Source organism: Crocuta crocuta, unplaced genomic scaffold (genome assembly GCF_008692635.1).
Source record: "Crocuta crocuta isolate KB4526 unplaced genomic scaffold, BGI_CrCroc_1.0 scaffold207, whole genome shotgun sequence".
NCBI classification, from domain to species: Eukaryota; Metazoa; Chordata; class Mammalia; order Carnivora; family Hyaenidae; genus Crocuta; species Crocuta crocuta.
Genome location: NW_027531996.1, coordinates 768,850 through 790,284, shown reverse-complemented (window position 1 = coordinate 790,284; position 21,435 = coordinate 768,850). Strand labels below are relative to the sequence as shown.

The following is a 21,435-nucleotide window of genomic DNA, read 5'->3' as shown; positions in this document are numbered from 1 at the left end:
TTTATAATTTATCTTAAGTATTACCGCAACGTAGTCAAAGCAGATATTATCAGCAGGTACTTATGGACCAGAAGAGATACTCATAGTCATGAAACTAGTATATATTTCAAAATAATTCATTAGTGTGTCATTACTAGTTATGAAATTGTGTCACAAAACATATTTGGCTGGTTTTGTACTTGTAGTCCAGGTAATTATCCAAGTACGTGTTTTTAAATGAATTTTAAAGAGGTGATTAATTCCGAATTTGCTCTCACTGGTAAGTTTTATTCTCAACGTAGCCTATTATTCATTTTAAGTGTTTTGTTGCATGATTCCTAATAATGTTAATTTCATTTACTCCATACAACTTGTTCCTCAACCTAAAAGAAACATGTTCCAGGATGTCTCATTTGCTCAAAATGGTAAGTGGTAAGGGGAAAATTATTTTTCTGGAACTGCTGTGACCCAAAGGATCTTTATGTTTTTCAGAGCATTCCACGGGTATTCAGCAAGTTTTCTATCAAGGATGCTCGAAAACCCTTTAACCAGAACAAAAATCGTTATGTTGACATCCTTCCTTGTAAGTACTCACTGAGAATTGGATTTCCATATATTTAGGCTATTTGATTATTCATTATTTCACTTACTTATATTTCTTTTCTTTGAACAGATGATTATAACCGTGTTGAACTCTCTGATATAAATGGAGATGCAGGGTCAAATTATATAAATGCCAGCTATATTGATGTGAGTAAAAATGCATCTTTCTTTGCCATGGCAAAATTTTAGAAATATTATTAGAAGTAGTTTGAAGTAAACTCCTAATGTCACTTACATAAACAACAAAATCAGTATTGTCTGTAGGAATAGTTATTTAGTTATTTATTATTTGTTAGTCATACTATCTATATTATAGAATTATTTTTACCGAAAATGATACTAACAATTAAAGTACTCTGGTGCCTACTGTGTGTTGGATATTAAACTACATGATCTTCATATGTATTTCTCATAAGAACCAGACATTTGCCCCGACCATGTGCACCATGCTCACTGTAGAGGTGAGGACAGGGAGAATCTGGTTAATTAGTTACCCTTGTTCAATCAGTAAAAGGTTGAGTTGGGATTCAAGCTCAGGTCTACCTGACTCCAAACTGTTGTGCTTTGGTTATAAAACATTGCATTTCAGCAGAGATATTCTTCATTAACCCGAGTCATTTGTTCATCATATTTATCGAAAAATAAATGTTGCATATGATTAATTTATCCAAAAGATTCTAAAATGTTATTTATTATAATTGCTAAATAAGTATTGCATAACACATTTTTTAAAAATAAGCAATGTAAAAACAGAGAGACTGAAAACAAACCTTCTTTCCACCCAATCCACCATTTGCCCAATTCCTCCACCTACCACACAAGGTAACCTCTATATTGTTTCTTACTGATCAGCCAGAAACACCAATATTTGTTCTTCTTCTTTATCCAAAAATGTTAACATAATATTCACATCTTTCTGTGCCATGCTTTAAAACCTGTAAACTTATGTACTATATATAAATGATGCAATAAAGACTTATACTTACCATAATATATATACTTACAATAATATTATTATAAGAATTAGTAATATACTTATAGTAATATTATTACAAGAATATGGGTTGGCAAATCTTTTCTATAAGAAGCCAGGCAACATATATTTTAAGTTTTCCAGGACATACTATTTTTGTCACAACTACTTAGCTCTAAAGTTTAGTGGCCACAACTTCCATAGAAAATACANATTGTGGACATAGAGCATTTTACATCTTTTATAATGTATAAGCCATTCATGGTAGAGCTGCATTGTGATTTAGTTAATAAGTGCCTATTAAACTAAAACATTAATGGACACATTAATGGACATTAAATGTGTTTTCTAATCTTCTGTTACAAACAATGGTTCAATGAAAAATTTTGACTCATTATTTTACAATGGGTTTTAGTATATGTAGGGTAAAATCCTAAAAGAAGAAAAGCTAGGTCAAAGAGAATATACATTTGCAATTTTAAAAGATAATTCCAAATGGTCTTCCACTGGAGTCATACCGATTTACATTCCACCAGCAATATATGAAGAGTGCCAAAGAAATTTCTTGACAAATAGTAGACAAATTATATATTATGCTATATGGTAATTCACAAACTTTTCTTAAAGAAAAAGAATTGAAACTGAGGTTTGCTTATTTCAATTTACTTGAATATATACATTTTTAATGGAGAAGGTAAAACTGTTAAATCATATTTGTATATTTATTTATTTATTTAGATGGTGTATTAGTTGCCTAGGACTGACATAGCAGAGTGCCCCAAACAAGATGACTTAAAACAACATAAAGGTGGGGTGCTTGGGTGGCTCAGTCGGTTAAGCGTCTGACTTCGGCTCAGGTCATGATCTCACAGTTCGTGGGTTCGAACCCTGTGTGCGGCTCTGTGCTGACAGCTCAGAGCCTGGAGCCTCCTTCAGATTCTGTATCTCCCTCTCTCTCTGACCCTCCCCTGCTCACGCTGTCTCTCTGTCTCACATAAATAAATAAATTAATTAAACAACAACAACAACAACATAAAGGTATTCTCTCAAAGTTCTGGAGACAAGAAGTCCAAACTCAAGGTGTCAGCAGAGACATACTCCCTCTGAAGGGTCTGGGAAATCCCTCTTTGCCTCTCCTAGCTTCCAGTGGCTCCTGGCAATCCTTGGCCTTCCTAGGCTTGTGCCTGTATCACCCTCGAATGTGCTTCCATGATCACAAGATCTTCCCTGTATGATTCTATCTCCCTGTGTCTCCTTTCTCTTATAAAGACAACAGTCATTTGGGGCTCCTGGGTGTCTCACTTGGTTGAGCCTACCACTTCTGCTCAGGTCATGATAGTGGTCCATGAGTTCGAGCCCCATGTCAGGCTCTGTGCTAACAGCTCAGACCCTGGAGCCTGCTTCAGATTCTTGTCTCCGTCTCTCACTGCTCCTCCCCCACTCATTCTCTCACTCTCTCAAAAATAAATTTAAAAAAACATTTAAAAAAAAGATGGCAGTTATTAGATATAGGGCCCAACCTCAGAAGGGTATAGCCTCATCTTCCACAAAGACCTTATTTGAAAATAAACTCACACTCTGACAGTCTGAGTAGATGTGAGTTTTTGTAAAATGTTATTCAATCCACTACATGCATATTCTGTAAAATGAAAACGACATTTAAAAATATTTTTTACTTGGATCATTTATGAAACATGCATCTTCAACATTTTTGCAAAAGAAGCAGGGCTAAGCCTTTTCTTCTCAAGTATTCTGTCTGTAGAGACATCACTCTAACCTGTACTAATGTCCTGCCTTCCATCAACTTTGTTTGATACATGACACTTTTTGTATACTTGCTTACTGTTGTTCTTGTAAGCTCGATCCCAAGCAATAAATGACACGTGCTCGTGATATTCACAATACGATTTCCTATTTCATTCCTTTTTAATATGATCCTCAAAAGGCTTGTTTATAATCACAAGCAACACTTACAAATGTGAGGTCATAGTCTAAAGATAATTACTAGTACTGTGTCATAGTTTTGACCTCTTAATCAATTCTGCAGGTGACTTCTGTAGGCTTTCACAATTAGCATTGACAAACTTTATTTTAGTATATAGTGTTTCTTCCAAACATTGTTTTTCAAAGTATAATAATTGGGAGCAGATTGTATAAAGATTTATATAATCTCTTAAAAAAAACCTTATATTTTCTATTCATATATATGTGGGAATTATGGTATTGAGTTTTACTTATTTGTCTCCAGCAGAGCTAAGAGCTCCTGAAAAGTGTGTCTCAGCTTTTAGATAGGTACTTGACATGTTGTAGCCCCTCAATAAATAAGTGTTGAATGAGTTAATGTATAAGTAATACTATGTCATGAGATAGAAGTTTCAAGAAGTTACTAATATTAATCCTGAATTCTTGTAGCCAACGTAACAATATTTCATCTCATGGGCAAAGGTTATCTCTCTGAAGGGCTTCTCTGATTGTTGAGGTGAATTTAAGGAATATGAGATAATTTGGAAGAAATTAGCACAATCTCTTATTTGCCTCTGTTCTCCTTCTTTGCCTTGGTAATAGGAGTGGAGAAAGCAAATACTGTAGGTAATTAAATTAAAGTCACTCTTTCTCTTATCTACAATGGCAGAAAAGGAGTCTAGGGAATCGGTGGTCTATCCCAGAGCTAGTTAAAAGGTAGATGTTTGAGGATAATTTCACAATGATTTATTGAAAGAAACTGAGTAAAGTCCCAAAACCAAATATAGGGCTTAAAGGTTTAAACTGTAACAGACAATGCTCTAAGAGTTGCCAGGACATAAAATATAAGAATGTCTGGATTACTTTTGTAAATGGCTACACCATCCCAGATGAGAATGAAGTCTAGTTTTCAAAATTGTTTTGGATATATAGCAAAGACACATGAAGGCCATGAATATTATTTGTGAGTGCTAACACATTTGATGCAGTTTAAAGGGTGACCATGAGTTAAAAAAATGCCCCTTATGATTTGAAAATGTCCAGAGAAATCCACAACCAAGAGATGGTGTTTCTAAATTAACTTCCTCTAACTCATGATCTTTTGCACATAAGTAAGTAATTGAGTGTTCCGTAAATGATATACCTTTGTGTGTTTTTTGAACAGGGCTTCAAAGAACCCAGGAAATACATTGCTGCCCAAGGTAATTTATCTGATAGTCTAAAATTATTCTTGAAAATTGTTTCGTAACACTTTAGGAAGATATTTCTTATCAGTTTGTGTTTATTTACTTCCTAGGTCCCAGGGATGAAACTGTTGATGATTTCTGGAGGATGATCTGGGAACAGAAAGCCACAGTCATTGTCATGGTCACTCGATGTGAAGAAGGAAACAGGGTAAGATTCATAGGTTAAAGGTTGGGGTTAGGACAAGGGATACAGAAATGCTGATGCATAGGAGCACATGTACCCCAATGTTCATAGCAGCACTCTCCACAATAGCTAAAACATGGAAAGAGCCTAAGTGTCCATCAATGGACGAATGGATCAAGAAGATGTGGTTTATCTATACCATGGAATACTACATGGCAATGAGAAACAATGAAATCTGGCCATGTGTAGCAACATGGATGGACCTTGAGGGTGTTATGCTGAGTGAAATAAGTCAGGCAGAGAAGGACAAATATCATATGTTTGCACGTATAGGAGGCTTAGGAGGAACTTGACAGAGTAACAAGGGGGAGAAGAAGGAGGGAAATGGTGGGGGAAAGGGAGAGAAGCAAACCATGAGAGACTCTTGAATGATGACAAAAACTGAGGACTGATGGATGTGGGGGGGAGGGGGGATGGGCATGGAGGAGGGCACTTGTGGGGATGAGCACTGAGTGTTATGTGGAAACTAATTTGACAATAAACTATTAGAAAAAAAGGTTGGGGTTAGGAAAAGAGAGTTTTGAATCACATTTCAAAAACAAAAACACATATATGTGCTGGATGACTAAAACAGACAGTTCTCTATTTTAATCGGTACGACACTTGACTTGAACTTTTTATACATGTAGAAAAATAAATTGTGTCCATACCTAAATAGATGTATAAATGAATAAAATTTAAGTGTTTCTGCTTAATTGCTGGACTTACATTTGAGTCCTATTTCTTTGCACTATTGTTATAACGTTAGTACATTGCAGTGAAATAATTTCACAAGTATATGTGAATACTTGAAAAAAAACTGTGCTTGTGCAGATAGGTGGCAATTTATGTAATGGGACTTTAGGAAGCATGAAAGCCTCCCTATCTTCCTGCCTGAAATTAACCACATGCAACCACATCATTTCTGCTGACAACCGAGCACATCTCTTTTTAATATGCAGCTGAGCCTGGGAAGATCATCCTCTGGCTACGTAGTATGAAGGAAATCTTTCAGGACCATTAATGGGAAATGAAATACATTTTAAGCATCACAGTTTTCGGTGTATATGTACTTAAAGGAGAATACATGAATATTTTGAGAATTTCAGATGAATAATTTTTGTTCTGTTTTTTAAAGAGTTTTAGTAAATAAATTTGTTTAAGTGAAAAACAAAAATTATTAATATTTTTAATTAAAAATACAGAACAAGTGTGCAGAATACTGGCCTTCCATGGAAGAGGGCACACGGGCTTTTGGAGATGTTGTTGTAAAGATCACCGAGCACAAAAGATGTCCCGATTATATCATTCAGAAGTTGAACGTTACAAACGTGAGTTTGTTTTATCACATGTTTTTTTTTTTTACAATTTTCATTTGGTTTGTCTAAAAATACAATTATGGAATTAAATGTGAGAAATTATATCTAAGAAAAATTATTTTTAACAGCCTGCGGGAGGAGTTGGGTTAGAACACAAGCCAACAAGGTCAAGTTAAATCACTGGTGAAAGTACTATTTGTCCAAGTCATATCAAAACTTATTTGTAATGCTGTGACTCTTGACATATAAAGAAGAGAGCACTTTAAGTGTGTTGAATAAATGATTGAATTACCAAATGAATGATAAAATGGCCCTTATTCTCTATGGGCTATTACCATTAGGGAAAGAATATACAAATGGCACAATTAAAGATTACTTTAAGAAATACAAAGTACTACGTAGTAAAGATAAAATGTTAGTTCGGAAAAAAAAAAGTGAGGCCTTAGATAATAGTTAAAAGAGAGGTCCTCACACATATTCTAGGATACTGTTTTTATGAAAACTTCCAGAATAGGCAAATTTTTAAAAGTTTATTTATTTGGAGATACACACACACACACACAACACACACACACACACACAGATAAGAGTAGGGAGGGACAGAGGGAGAGAGAGAGAATCCTAAGGAGGTTTTGCACTGCCAGTGCAGAGCTTAATGTGGGGCTCGAACCCACAAACTGCGAGATCATGACCTGAGCCCAAATCAAGAGTCAGACACTTAACCGACTGAGCCACCCAGGCATCCCCAGAATAGGCAAATGTATGGAGTCAGAAAGCTGGTTAGGACTGCTTGGAACTGAGCAAGGGGAAGCAGGAAGAGGGATGGCTGTAACCAGTAAGGGTTTCTTTTGGGAGTGGGTAATGAATATGTCCTATAATCAGATAGTGGTGATGATTGTACAACTCTGAGAATATAGTAAACAATTTCATACTTCAGGTGAATGAATTTTATGGTATGTGAATATATCTTAAAACTGTTTAAAGATGCAGAAAAGACTTCTCTCAATTGTACATTTCTCCCAAGGCCTTCTTATGTTCCCACAGCATTACTAACTACTATGGCCACAGAGGGCTGTAGAACAATGGTTCTGCCATCAATAGTTCATGGTTAAATACATGATGGACTCAGGCATGAGACCCCCGCTCCGTTTGTACATATGGGTAATATGTAGATCTGGTTGCATTAATTGGTCTCATTATTAATCTTAATTAATGTAATTATTTACCATCAGAAATTTACAATCACCCAAGTCTTGTTGTTCCTTCTGTTATCTAAATGTAGATGGTTCTTCTTCATACCAGGTCAGAAAACAATGAATTACTCATCTTGTAGCGATTATCTTGAAGTTGGGACAAATACAAGCTGTAGTCTGGGGCTGACTTTCCTCAGTTGTCTCTCTATAGTCTGAGCTGACCTTTCTAATATAAGACGGCCTAAGAAATATAGCATTAACGGAACAATTAATCAGACTTTCTTCACATGAAGAAAATTTGCTGGCCTACCAAGTGGAAGTATTTCAAAGAGCTGTGAGAATGGCCTTTACTTTATATCTTTTTCCACCCACCCACATTCCTATTTTTTGGTGTGTGTGTTTGTTTTTGCTGTTTGTTTTTGGCATGGCCACATGAAAGTTCCCAGCAGTTTCCGCTAACTTACCGTACCTTGCTTACTATACTGGTAAGTTATTGTTTGCTGATTACTGCATGCCACCCTTGCATGACCCCTCAACTACTGGTTATTAACTGGAAAGAAAAATGTAATAATGGCTGAAAACCTTGCATGAAGAATTTTTGATATTGGTCCCTCCCATACACTCTCCCCCCGACCCCCCGCCCAGTTATTTATATCAGGTAATTTGCTTGGGAAAAAAAATCATCTCAAGGAAAATATTACCTCTCACCTAGAAAAAAGAAAAAGCAACTGGAAGAGACGTGACTCACATTCAGTTCACCAGCTGGCCTGACCATGGGGTGCCTGAGGACCCTCACCTGCTTCTCAAGCTGCGGAGGAGAGTGAATGCTTTCAGTAACTTCTTCAGTGGCCCCATTGTGGTGCACTGCAGGTACGTGGAGAACTCCCACAGCGGGCCCCAGGGCTCTTCCAATTCTTGAGCTGTTAGGAAACAGCCTTCCCTTTGGCTATTGCTATTTTGGAAAATAGTCTGTGAGGAGAAACTTTTGTTTTTTCCTCTGCTTCACTCCCATTGTCTTTTCACTTCCCCACCATGATCACGCCTTCACTTTGTGTGTTGTTTTGACAGTGCTGGTGTTGGACGCACAGGCACTTATATTGGAATTGATGCCATGCTAGAAGGCCTGGAGGCAGAGAACAAAGTGGATGTTTATGGTTATGTCGTCAAGCTAAGGCGACAGAGGTGCCTGATGGTTCAAGTGGAGGTATGTGCTCAACTTCAGTATCTGTCCTCGCTTTTCCTTTTTGACTGAAATCTTTTTGTGGTAGGAATAGGCATCTTACAAGAAATCCAAATTTTTCTCAACTGTAAACAGTGGGTGAAAATAGTTTTCTTTTCATTTAATGGAAACTAAATCAATTGATAAGTACCAATTATAGTTAGAAGCATTTTGTGTTAGTGGCTGAAAGTACTGTAGAAGAAGGATGATTATAAACATAAATAAACACTTCAATTAATGATAAAATACCATTTACACATGTCAGAAAGGAAAAACATAAACAAAAACACAGAAAACTAATTTGACAGCATCTCATGAAATTAAAACTAGGGAGATGAGGTAGGATAGTGATTAATAGCCCAGATTTTGGAACTAGGTTCCTATCTTGCTTTTAATTCTTAACGCTATATACCCTTTCACAAGTTTCTAATGTTTCTGTGCCTTCATTTAAGTCATCTGTAAAATGGAGATAATGATATGTTTACCCTATAGAGTTATGAGGAAAAGGTAATCCAAGGAAAGTACATAGGCAAGTGTCTGGCACAAGAATGTGCCCAGTTATTATAAGTGATGGTTATTATTGAAAATATCTGCACTTGACCCAGCAATTCCACATGTATGTATATACCCAAAAGAAACACTTGTAACCGTGCACAACTAGAAATGTGCAAGAATGTGCATTAGGGTAACTGGGTGTCTCAGTTAAGCGCCCAACTCTTGGTTTTGGCTCACATCATAACCTCATGGTTTGTGAGTTCGAGCCCTGCATTGGGCTCTGAGCTAGGATCCTGCCTGGGATTCTCTATCTCCTTCTCTCTCTGTCCCTCCCCTGCTCACATACGCACACACTCTCTCTCTCTCTCAAAATAAATAAATAAACTTAAAAAAAAAAGAATGTTAAATTCAGCATTGATAGAGTAGCAAAAGGAAAAAAAAGGAAACACTATATATCTATGGGATAAAGGGCAAAAAGTCTGTGGACAGATGGACTCTGCACAATGCATGCTATGCTGCAGTTGAAAAAAATAGTCTTAGTCTGTATCTATCTATCTGGTTAGATGTGCAGATGTAAACAGTGAGTGAATAAAGTCACCTAATGAAACGTGTAAGATATCATTTATATTATTTTATTGTATTTATTATTATTTTTTAAATGTTAATTCATTTTTGAGAGAGTGAAACCAAGAAAGAGAGAGAGAGAGAGAACAAGAGCAGAGGAGAGGCAGAGAGAGAGGGAGACAGAGGATCCGAAGTGGTCTCTGCACTAACAGCAAAGAGCCTAATACAGAGTTTGAACTTAACGAACTGTGAGATCATGACCTGAACTGAAGTCGGATGCCCAACTGACTGAGCCACCCAGGCACCCCAAGTTACAGAATTTTTAAAAAACACACAAACTTGTACAATGTTTATAACTACACGGGTATTAGTATAGAAGTATAAAGATGGATTGTCAGTCTGGAACAAAAGAAAAATCATTTCCTTTGGAAAAAGTAAATGGGCTAAAAGGATACCGTCAAACTCAGGAAACTAGCATTAAAGGTTAAAGCAGCTTGAACTTTATCACAAATTTGTCACCTATTTAAAAATAGTGGATTCAAAAATGACAAAAGTAGTAAGAGTTGTTAAATGTGGATTTAGCATGTTGTGGTTTTTGGATAATCATCTCTATTTTCAGAGATTCTAATTTTTTGTTGATGTTTATTTATTATTGAGACAGAGAGAAACAGAGCATGAGCAGGGGAGAGGCAGAGAGAGAGGGAGACACAGAATCTGAAGCAGGCTCCAGGCTCTGAGCTAGCTGTCAGCACAGAGCCTGACGCGGGGCTCGTACCCATGAACTGCGAGATCATGACCTGAGCTGATGCTTAACTGATTGAGCCACCCAGGTGCCTCTCAAAGATTCTAGAAAACACATTTTAATGTGCTGTATGGAGTATCAATTTGCTTTTTTTCCTCTTAGATACAGTGTGAAATTTATTATAGTTTTATACACTAGTAATTTGACTTACTGTCTCAATAATAGTCACTGAAGGAAGTAACAGATAATGCTTTCTAGTTTTTAGGAATAAAATGAAAGCTGTGCACTATATAGTTTAATCTATTTACCAAATATTTTTTTTTCTGGAAAAATGATCTGAAATGGGATTTGCTCACATTCCAGAGAATTGTGAGGGCCAAATTCCCTAATATTCAAATGTAATAGGCATTAGTTTTCTTTTGCAAACATTGTCCTAATCTGAGTAAAGTTATAGAGATGTGTAATTTATTTAAATGTGATTCATAAGACTGTAAGTTATAAGTTAATTATCCATATTTTTCTTTAAAATTGTAGGCGCAATATATCTTGATCCATCAGGCTTTAGTGGAATACAACCAATTTGGGGAAACAGAAGTGAGTTTGTCTGAATTACATCCATATCTATTTAACATGAAGAAAAGAGATCCCCCCAGTGAACCATCTCCCCTAGAGGCTGAATTCCAGGTAATAATGTGATAGCAGTAATAATAGTTACAAAAGATAACTTTCACTGAAGGTTATTTTCTGGTGTTGTGCTGTACTTTTGACATGGTTCTTGATTTTGGGCCTCACCATACATAACCAATGGAGAACAGATGAGGAAACTAAGACAAAGGGAGTTTAAGAGAAATATCTAAAAGCACACAGTTATTATGCAGGAGACTTGTTTAAGCCTAGACATGTGTCCACAGCCCCTTCTCCCCTTAAACATTTCTCATTAACCTGGTATAAAACAAAGTGTCAAAATAAAAGTGGTCTGCTAAAGGCAATGTAGCATCTCATCTTTTAAAACTACATCTGGTTTTGATTTGTAAAGGAAATAATTAGAGGAGTTTATGACTACTTAGGAAGTTTAACTGGCTGGAGCTGGTAGACAGAAACTAAAGGATAAATACATGTGTCCTAACCTATTTATTAGGCAATTAATCTAGCCAGCCTAGGATGTAGTTCACTTTTAGAGAATTCATGGAGCTATCTCTAGATTGCTCAGGTGTCCAAACAAAATGTTTTGTATCTTTTTTCTTTTACTACTGATATCAAGTTTACTGAAACTTTCTGGGAACTACCAAACTGGTCAAGTTGGAGAGTTTCACAAGACCAGGAACATGCTTTTAGTTGGATGCAGAATTGTTTAACATCTTGGCTCAAAGTAAGGATGAGGTGGAGGGTGGAGGTGGAGCATCTAATAATCAGCAAGTAACACAACGCACCCACCAGAAGGCCTGTAGTATCGTGGAAGAACTAGTACGTTACCAGAGTAGTCTTGAGTGGAAGGATGTTTAATTGATATTTTCTTGCTCTTTTAACTGATAAATCAACCATAGTCAGTACATGAACTCTGCTGGCCCACATATATGCTGTTCGGAAACACATAAATGCCATCTAAAACATTCTTACGTAAAGTCACTAAAAGAAAGAGTAACTTCTTTCACTGAACAAATATGATTGGGGTTTTGATTTGTTTCAAGTACAATTTTGGGCCTAAGAGTAAAAGTGATTTGTAGGTAGACATAGTGAGAGAGTGGAACCCAGAGACTATAACTGGTGGGAACAGTGAAATTATTCCATCTATGCGTAAAGGTAGAAAGAAGATGAGAGTAGAGATGTTGGCTAGTTGGTAGATTTGGCGATAGGAAGTTGAGGCAGTTCTCATCTAATTGCCTTCTCCTTCTAAAAAAGGTATGAAGCAAGATCATCAGTTAAAAGTTTGTGGGGACAGGAGTGAGAAGGGCAAAGAAGTGTTTATGCTTAAGAAAGGGGAAAGTATATGAAGTAGCTATATCAAAGTAGAAAGCCACCTCCCTACGCAAAGATTGTAGAATCCTGGAAATTGTTGTTGGGACTCTGTTTCGTGTTTTAAAAGGATTAGAGCAAGAAATATTGAAGATAAAGAGGCCAGTTAATAAACTGTTGATGTTTTCAAGTGAGAAACGAAAGTGGACTGTACTAAGCAGAAAGAGAGGAAAGCAAAAGGATTTGAGAGCTTCACCAGCAGAAATGATTGGTCTTGCTGACTGATTACCAACTGTGAGTGAGACGAAAAGCAGTAGGGAAGGAATAAACAAATGAATTATGAATTATTTGAAGCCTGAGCCTTCTCTTGTGAATGCTGTATCCGGAGAATTTATTGCTGATCATTTAAAATAATTTCCCATTACCTTTTGCAATATGGATAATAATCAACATCTGCATAGTGCTTCAACTTATACAAGAACAAACCATGCTCTTTTGTTTTCCAACAGCTCTTACGTAGGCAACATATTTTGTTATATAATTGTATACATTTAGTTCAAAACTTCCATTTAAAAAATATTAAACACTTGAACAATTAAAAGGAAAAGTTGAGAGGCAAAGGTAAAAATTGTGGACTCTAGGGAATGTATGCATATTTCACAAAACTTGATGAAATACTTTTCTTTAGGAAACATCTGATGTCACAATAATAAACAGTAGCAATATTTACATTTTAACAGGAGTGTTCCATTCTATTTTGTACCCTCAGAGACTTCCCTCATATAGGACCTGGAGGACACAGCACATTGGAAATCAAGAACAAAATAAAAGTAAAAATAGAAGTTCTAACATCATTCCATGTATGTAGTTCATTTTATGCTATTTTTTTGTATCAGATAAAATTAAACTCTCTTTTGGACTTGTTTAATGTAACATGTACACACACCAAGTTATTTTGAAGCAAATTTTCAACATTGGATTGACAGTAGAGTATAGCTAATAGGATGTTTAATTTAAGTATAGCAAATTTTTTGAACCCCAAACATTCACAGTGGACTTTGGAGGATAGACTATATTCAGTATATTTTTTCTACTAATTATTTCAGAAATGGGTTGTCAGAAAAACATAATCTCTGAAACTAGAAGAAAAAAAGGCCTAGTCCTCTTTTCTAGTTCTCTCTTATCTTTAGTTAATTTCAGTTGTTTGCTTCAGGGTAATTACCAATAGCAAAAATTATTTCTTTTTTTTTTTCTTTCTGTTTTCTCTTCACCCCTTCCTTCTATCTGGGAGATTGATAGTGAGTAGAAACTACCTTATAAACTGTTAATCATCAATTTTAACAGGTCAACACATGTACAGTTTCAATACTTGAATTCTGTTATTTAAGAATGATGATAGGATCATGTCTGATAAAACTAGAATTTTATTCATTGGCATAACCTAAAATTAGCATGGAGAAAATATCCCCCCAACTAATAAACTAGACAACCTAACAAATCATGTCAGTATGTGCTTGACCTACTTAATTTCTGATGTCCTTATAAATATTAGTTCAAAAGCTAGAGTTGATGGTTATCTAGCTAATCAGATCATTTGATCAGGATATTATAGATTAAATAATTTGAGAAAGTGAGAAATTAGGGAACTAAATAATTTTCTTAATTGAATAATAAGTCACCTGAGATACCTATTTAATTAAGATGATTAATTTGATGTTATTGATATAATTGAGAAATTAGGTTTCTACCTAAACTGTGTATCTCTTTAATATATGTATTATATTATGTATATATATTTAAATTTATATCTATCCAAATGATGATATTTCATGGAAAACTAAAGCATATGTGCAAAGATTCAATGATATATAGAATATTATGATCTATCTGCTGTTTAACACGGAGTTATATCCAATATTTTTCCAGAAAACTTTTATGGATTAGACTTAAATCTAAATTAGATTTCATTTTTATCATCTGTTAATCAATAAGAACTGAATTTTATGTAGCGTCTCATTTCTTGTAGATTAGTGTATTTATACAATACAATCTGTGTCTCCTCTAATTTCTACATGAAAATAAAACAATTAGACTTTTTAAAGAAAGATTTACTACTAATTTATTTTACATAGATGACTTTAACAGAGTGCCACTTAAACATGAACTAGAGATGAGCAAAGAGAGTGAGCATGATTCAGATGAATCTTCTGATGATGACAGTGACTCAGAGGAAACAAGTAAATACATCAATGCATCATTTATAATGGTAGGTACTTAAATTTCCAAAACTCAGGGTCTAACCCTTTAAACAATCTACTATATTATTATGGACATTTGTTAAGTGACTTTATAAAAGAATTATGAGCTTAGCCATAACTATATATTGATTGACAAAAAGTGCCAATTTTTAATAATATATTTTAATTTACTGAAATAATTAAAGATCTCAAAACCTAATAGCTTGATACAAAATAAAACAATGCTTATTAGTTATAATTTATGACAAATATGACTCTTCATATTGGTCTGAAAAATAATACAGTATGAGAAAATACATCAATTAAGTAGAGACATGATAAAAGAGAATTTGAAATGCTTATGTATTTTGTTTTTCAACCACATTAACTTTTTAAAAAATTTTTAATATTTTATTTGTTTTTGAGAGAGGGATAGAGACAGCATGAGCAGGGGAGGATCAGAGAGAGAGGGAGACACAGAATCCAAAGACAGGCTCCAGGCTCTGAGCCAGCTGTCAGCACAGAGCCCGACACAGGGCTTGAACCCAGGAACTGTGAGATCATGACCTGAGCCGAAGTTGGACACTCAACTGACTGAGCCACCCAGGCATCCCCCACATTAACTTTTTTAAACTTCTTTTTGTGAGGGAAAACTTGTCAGTTTTGTTAAGATAGTTTGTTCTAAACTTGATTTCACACGATTAGCTGAGTATTATCATAAACTAAATAAGTGTTTTACATAAAGATATCACATTGTTTCTAGGGCCTAAGTAGCTTAAGGTTGTTATGTAACATCATGGATATCAAATTGAGTGAAAATACTCCCAAATAGTTATTTTAAGAACCCATTACTCTCTCACCAGTTAGCGAGAATAACAGAATCTCTCTCTCTCTTTCCATCTCTCTCTCTCTCTTTCTCTCTTTTAAAGAGTTACTGGAAACCTGAAGTGATGATTGCTACTCAGGGACCACTAAAAGAGACCATTAGCGACTTTTGGCAGATGATATTCCAAAGAAGAGTCAAAGTTATTGTCATGCTGACAGAGCTGATGAATGGAGACCAGGTTTGTGCTTTTCAGAATATTTTTTGTCTTTCTGTCATAAAATATCATTCTCTATTCTTGGATTACTTGCTTGATATACCCAAGTATTTTTGACTCTTCTGTCACATAGTTGTGTTTGTTCATTCTTACCATCTTCCATCCCAGTGTTGGCCTCCAGCAACTCAGGTCTGTCATCTTTCACGTGGCCTTTCTCTAGTCCGGTACACCATCTGCGGATCATCTTTGTTTGTTTGTTTGTCATTGTTGTCTTGTTTTATTTATTTGAGACAGATTAGGGGAGGGGCATAGGGAGGAAGGCAGAGGATCTGAAGTGGGCTCTGTGCTGATAGCAGAGAGCCCGATGTGGGATTTGAACTCATAAACCGTGAGCTTATGACCTGAGCTAAAGTTGGATGCTTACCTGACTGAGCCACCCAGGCACCTTCTTCTGCTGATCATCTAATCCACAGCAGTTTCTGTGTCAAACAACTAGGTTCCAGTACATTTCCCTTCTATTTTCTTCAAGATGAAAACCAGACTCCTCATTTGATATTTGAGACCCTCAATAACCAGACAGTCATATATCTTTACCTTTTCTTTGTATTATTATGTTTCCCATAATTTCTATTCTGGACAAGAAGATTTCCTGACTGAATCTTAACACGCCATCTGCATTTTTATCACTGAAACATAGTTTACTGGCATTTCATGTATCTAAACATGCCCTCTATCCCCATGCTGATCCTTTTCTTCTAACTTAGATAGAACTCCTGAAAAATTTATCTAAATCCTGCCTTCTTTATGTTCATGTAATATTTAGTGTTATAAAATTCTATAGTTTGACATGTACCTAAGATCTAATTTGATCTGCTTAATGCCTATGACATGCATTTGATCTTCCCCTTAATACCTTGAGTTATCTAAATTTCTCTGGTAGTATATTTTACTTAGTTTTAGCACCTAACACATTATCTGTCATATGTTAAAGCTTATTTAATGAACACTCTCAGAAGTTTGCAGTTATATGTGTTCTCTTTTTCTCTGTCTTTTCTATTTCCCTGTCCTTGGACATAGAACTTTGTTTTTTATTTTGTGGAATTTTTTTTCTCTCTCTCTTTTTAAATAACTTGTTCAGAATTCCAGCATGGCATTCTAGCAATTTTTTCTTTCATCTAAATTATGAAAACCAGAAAATGAAATGGCAGTTTAGGCATTTGCCTGTTGTTAGCAGCTGTGGGACGACAGTTGGTACTGAACCATTTGCAGAGAGAGAACACACTTTTGTGGTCCACAGACTCTTCAATCTGACCCTTTACTTAGATATTCAGTTTATTTATATAAAGCTGCTCATGGTGGGGGTCATCAAGATACAGAGACAAAGCACTAAAGGATGAAGTCTCCTTCTTCAAGGACCACTGAAGGGACAGTGAGACTGGTTATCACAGGGGTCATGATCAACATCAGCTCAACCTATAAATTTTGAAGAGGTGATAATAAGGGTATGGAAGGGAGAAACAAATTTCAAAGACCTACACTAGCAGTGACAGAGCCATTTCTCCATTTCTGTGATGTCCTGGTCACTTTGGGTATTTCTCAGTTCCCTTGATTTGCACAAGCAAACACCAGGTATTGTTGAATGGATGTCCAAGATACTTAAGATAGATTTTAGAGCTTTAGGGACAGCTTTCAATTTTAGAACACAATTAGTCATTTCAATTTAATAGAATGGAAAGAAAGAAAGGAGAGAGAGATGGAGACAGTAAGAGATGATCTGAATATGTTATAAAACAAACAGAACACTTGTGGAGAAGGTATTGATTCATGCTCTTTCTTATCTAGGAAATCTGTGCTCAGTACTGGGGAGAAGAAAAACAGACATATGGAGATATACAAGTTACTATGAAAGACACCAACCAGTCTTCAGCTTATACCCTCCGTGTATTTGAACTGAGACATTCTAAGGTACATAAATAATTTCAAGAATATATATTTTTGATGGGATGATTGATCTGGTAGAAGAACTAATATACATTACTCTCTAAAAGTAAAGCAAATTTTATATAATGTTTTATTATAACTTTAAGATGAGTTAAATGAAAATAATTGTGAAGAAAATGTGACTATCAAATTATTAGATGGACTGAATCTTACTTGAGTTAATTTTCTCTTCTGGTTTTAGAGGAAAGATGCTCGGACTGTGTACCAGTACCAGTATAATAACTGGAATGTCAGTGAACTTCCTCCAGAACCCAAAGAATTAATCTCTATGATCCAGAATCTCAAGGAAAAACTTCCCAAGAAGAATTCCACTGAAGGATCCAAATATCACAAGAATGTGCCTCTCCTCATTCACTGCAGGTGGGTGGGATTTCATAAGATATTCTCTAAAAAAAATCTTCATAATGCTTGACTTCATGGTTCAAGCATCCTAGATTCTATTTATCCTAATACGTAAAGTGCATGACCACATTGAAAGCCTCTTGTGGAATCAGTCACACTCTCAGTTTTGCTCCCACAGCATAACTCTTATAGAAATATGATAGCAATGACAAAATTATAGTGTAATAGTTTTAGTCTGTAAGTTTTGTACTACCAGGGTCATATCATCTTTGAGTCCCAGTGCCTATCACTGAATCTGGAATATCATATGTCCTGGATGAATTAGTGAATGAATGAAGGATGCATGAACAGACAGATGGATATTACATCTTATTTACGCTTTTATGCATTGATCCACTCTATTAGGTGTTAACAGAATCCAGAAGAATGAGTACTTTGCCATCAGCAAACATATCTCAAGTTATATATTAATTGAAAGACTAATAAATATCCTGCTAATAACATATTCTTTAATTTAAATCTTTATTATAACATAATGTGCTTCTCCAGATAAATTATCGAGTTGTCCTCTTTTTAATGAACAATTTCATCAGGTATCATTTTTCTATACATGCAAAAATGTGAACATTTGTAAAAAGCATAAGAGAAGCAGAAGAGAGAAGGATAAAAAGCATGTAGTCTAATAATATACAAAATATTGGGTCCAATATTTCTGGCTTTCTTGATTTGTAGCCATGTCTTTATTTTCTCTAAATCTCAATGTCCTCATCTGCAAGTTAGAATTATGACATTTATACTAATAGTGTCAGATGTACTAAAAATGCATTATAATCTATAAGGTACTAAACAGAAGAAAAAATATGTTTAAAACCTAAGACAAGTACTTTTTAACTATAAGTACTTTTTAACTATTTATTAACTATATTCTCAAACTGAAAAAGTTTGTCCAAAAAATGGTTTTGGCAGAAATGTTTTGCTCTTATGAGATTGGAATACTATAATTACAATAAACAAGAAGTGAATAATGCACTCTTTCTCTTTCAGTTTTTATTCTAATATCACTTTCTCCATAAAATGTAGAATTCTTTTCTTTTTAAATCCTTTCTTCCTTTTGTAGAGATGGATCTCAGCAAACAGGACTATTTTGTGCTTTGTTAAATCTCTTGGAAAGTGCAGAAACAGAAGAGGTGATAGATGTTTTCCAAGTAGTAAAATCTCTACGCAGAGCTAGACCAGGAATGGTTCCCACATTTGTAAGTAGACTTTACAGCTGTTTTTGATGTGTTTCATATTTTTATTTTGATGATTTCTTCTCTCTTTCCTTCCTTCTCCCTCTTTTCCAATCCTCTCCTTTCCTTTCCTTTTCTTCTCTTCTATTCACTCTTCTATTCTTTCCTATATTCCTTTTTTATATGACAATTCACATTATTATTAATATAAAATTTTTAATGTTTATTTATTTTTGAGAGAGAGACAGAGTGCAAATGGGGGAGGGGCAGAGAGAGAGGGAGACACTGACTCCAAAAAAGGCTCCAGGCTCTGAGCTGTCAGCACAGATGTGGGGCTCGAACTCACAAGCTGTGAGATCATGACCTGAGCCAAAGTCAGAAGCTCAACCAACTGAGCCGCCTAGGTGCCCCAAACTATTATTAATATAAATAAGAGAGCTAACTGGAGCTTCCTAGCAATTTGTTATGGAAATTCATGTAGGACATTTCTTCAAGCGCTCATGAATTCTCTAATTTCCCCCATCTTTACTCCTGTATTAATTTGTATTGCTGTGTAACAAAGCACTCCAAAATTAGTGGCAGAAAAAAAAACACATTTATTATAGTTCAATAGTCTATTGGAACAACTAAATACCTTTGCCAGTGACGTCAGGTTCAGCCCATCTGGACCAGGCTCACTCATAGGTTTGCTGCTGCTGCTGTGTCTACTAGGCTTTGGCTTGTCCAAATGATCTCTACTACCAGCAGATTGACAGTCCCTGGAATTTAGTTCTGGCAACAGAGATGAGTAGAAGGCAGGTCTCTGGCTCTAAAAGACCAGTCCACACATAATCACACAAAAGCGGTAGAATTCCAAGGAGTAGGGTGGCAGCGTGTGACACCCCTGAGGCCCCGGCTTGGAACTGGCACAACCTGTCCTCCTCTGCATTTTCTTATGTAAACAAGTCACAGGGCCAGCTAGCTCAGCTTCAAGAATAGGGAGATCGACTCCACCTCTGGTCGAAAAGATCTGCAAAGTCACATTGAAAAGAAGTGTGGATTCAAAGAGGATAATAAGTGTGGCAGTTTTGTAATAAATCAAACATGGATTTTCTGCAGCTAGTAGAGGGCCGTTTGGAAATTAATAACCAGTCACCATATAAACTTAGCTACTCACTCAAATATATGCAGCTTTTAATTATGTATGACATTGAGCTTGCATATATTGATTTTAAAAGTGTACTGAGTGCCTCTTACGTGCTCTTGCCATGAAGAGACTCACTGTTTAGGGTGACGAAAATGCAGATATTTATTTAACAACGTAGTAGTTGAAATGACAGAGAGTATAAGAAGGACATAAATGAGAGCACTTAATTTAACCTACGGGGATCAGGATAGGCTTTCTGAGCATTAACCTCAGAGAATGGCATCATGGGCTAAGTCATGGAAATGAGATATCTCGTGGCCTGTGAGGGGAATGAACAAGTAAGCATGAGCAATACTTCCAAGTAAATTAATAGTTCTTGCTAATTTTCTCTGATATGAAAATAATTACATAAACCTCTTTTGTACTAATTACATGAGCTTTCTTGCTTCTTTCTTTTACTAGGAGCAATACCAATTCCTATATGATGTCATTGCTAGCACCTATCCTGCCCAGAATGGACAAATAAAGAAAAGCAACAATCAAGAAGATAAAATTGAATTTGATAATGAATTGGACAAAGCAAAACAGGATGCTAATTGTGTTAGTTCACCTGGTACCCTTGATAAAGCCAGTGAAGAAAATAAAGAAGATGAAAGTGCTGAAATCACAAGTAGCCCTGAGGAGCCAGAACATTCCGCCAATGGTCCTGCAAGTCCAAGTTTAACTCAAAGTGCATAGGAAAAGATGTATACAGGACTCATTGTGTTGTGTTTCTTTTTTTCTAGGAGTAGGAAGACAAAATAGATATACAGTGGATTAATGAAGTGCATTGGACCAATATTTGTGAGAAGTTTCTATTTTACTACAGTAGAAACATATTTAAGACAGTTTTGCTAAAATGTTTTGTACAGTCTTTTGCATATTTTAAAATTTTACCCACCGTGCAACAAAAAATAACTTCTTTATACTTTGCGTGCATGTGTGTGTGTGTGTGTGTGTGTGTGTGTGTGTGACAGAGACAGCAACATGAAGGGAGAGAGAGGGTGCT

General features: G+C 35.6%; 1 protein-coding gene across 5 annotated transcripts in view; it reads left to right on the top strand.

Moving 5' to 3' along the window:
• The window catches only part of PTPRC (protein tyrosine phosphatase receptor type C), a 123,670-nt gene extending 102,502 nt beyond the window's left edge, over positions 1-21,168 (top strand). For all 5 annotated transcript variants that reach the window (XM_077775148.1, XM_077775147.1, XM_077775149.1 and 2 more), the window contains 15 exons: positions 472-562; positions 653-729; positions 4,683-4,719; positions 4,815-4,912; positions 6,133-6,258; positions 8,152-8,309; positions 8,508-8,643; positions 10,994-11,143; positions 13,182-13,272; positions 14,545-14,678; positions 15,579-15,713; positions 17,532-17,654; positions 17,872-18,050; positions 19,150-19,285; positions 20,850-21,168. In XM_077775148.1, coding sequence (XP_077631274.1) covers positions 472-562; positions 653-729; positions 4,683-4,719; positions 4,815-4,912; positions 6,133-6,258; positions 8,152-8,309; positions 8,508-8,643; positions 10,994-11,143; positions 13,182-13,272; positions 14,545-14,678; positions 15,579-15,713; positions 17,532-17,654; positions 17,872-18,050; positions 19,150-19,285; positions 20,850-21,125 — 1,947 coding nt within the window. In that variant the 3' untranslated portion in view covers positions 21,126-21,168. The remainder of the gene's footprint in view (positions 1-471; positions 563-652; positions 730-4,682; positions 4,720-4,814; positions 4,913-6,132; positions 6,259-8,151; positions 8,310-8,507; positions 8,644-10,993; positions 11,144-13,181; positions 13,273-14,544; positions 14,679-15,578; positions 15,714-17,531; positions 17,655-17,871; positions 18,051-19,149; positions 19,286-20,849) is intronic.
• The last annotated feature ends 267 nt before the right edge of the window (positions 21,169-21,435 follow it).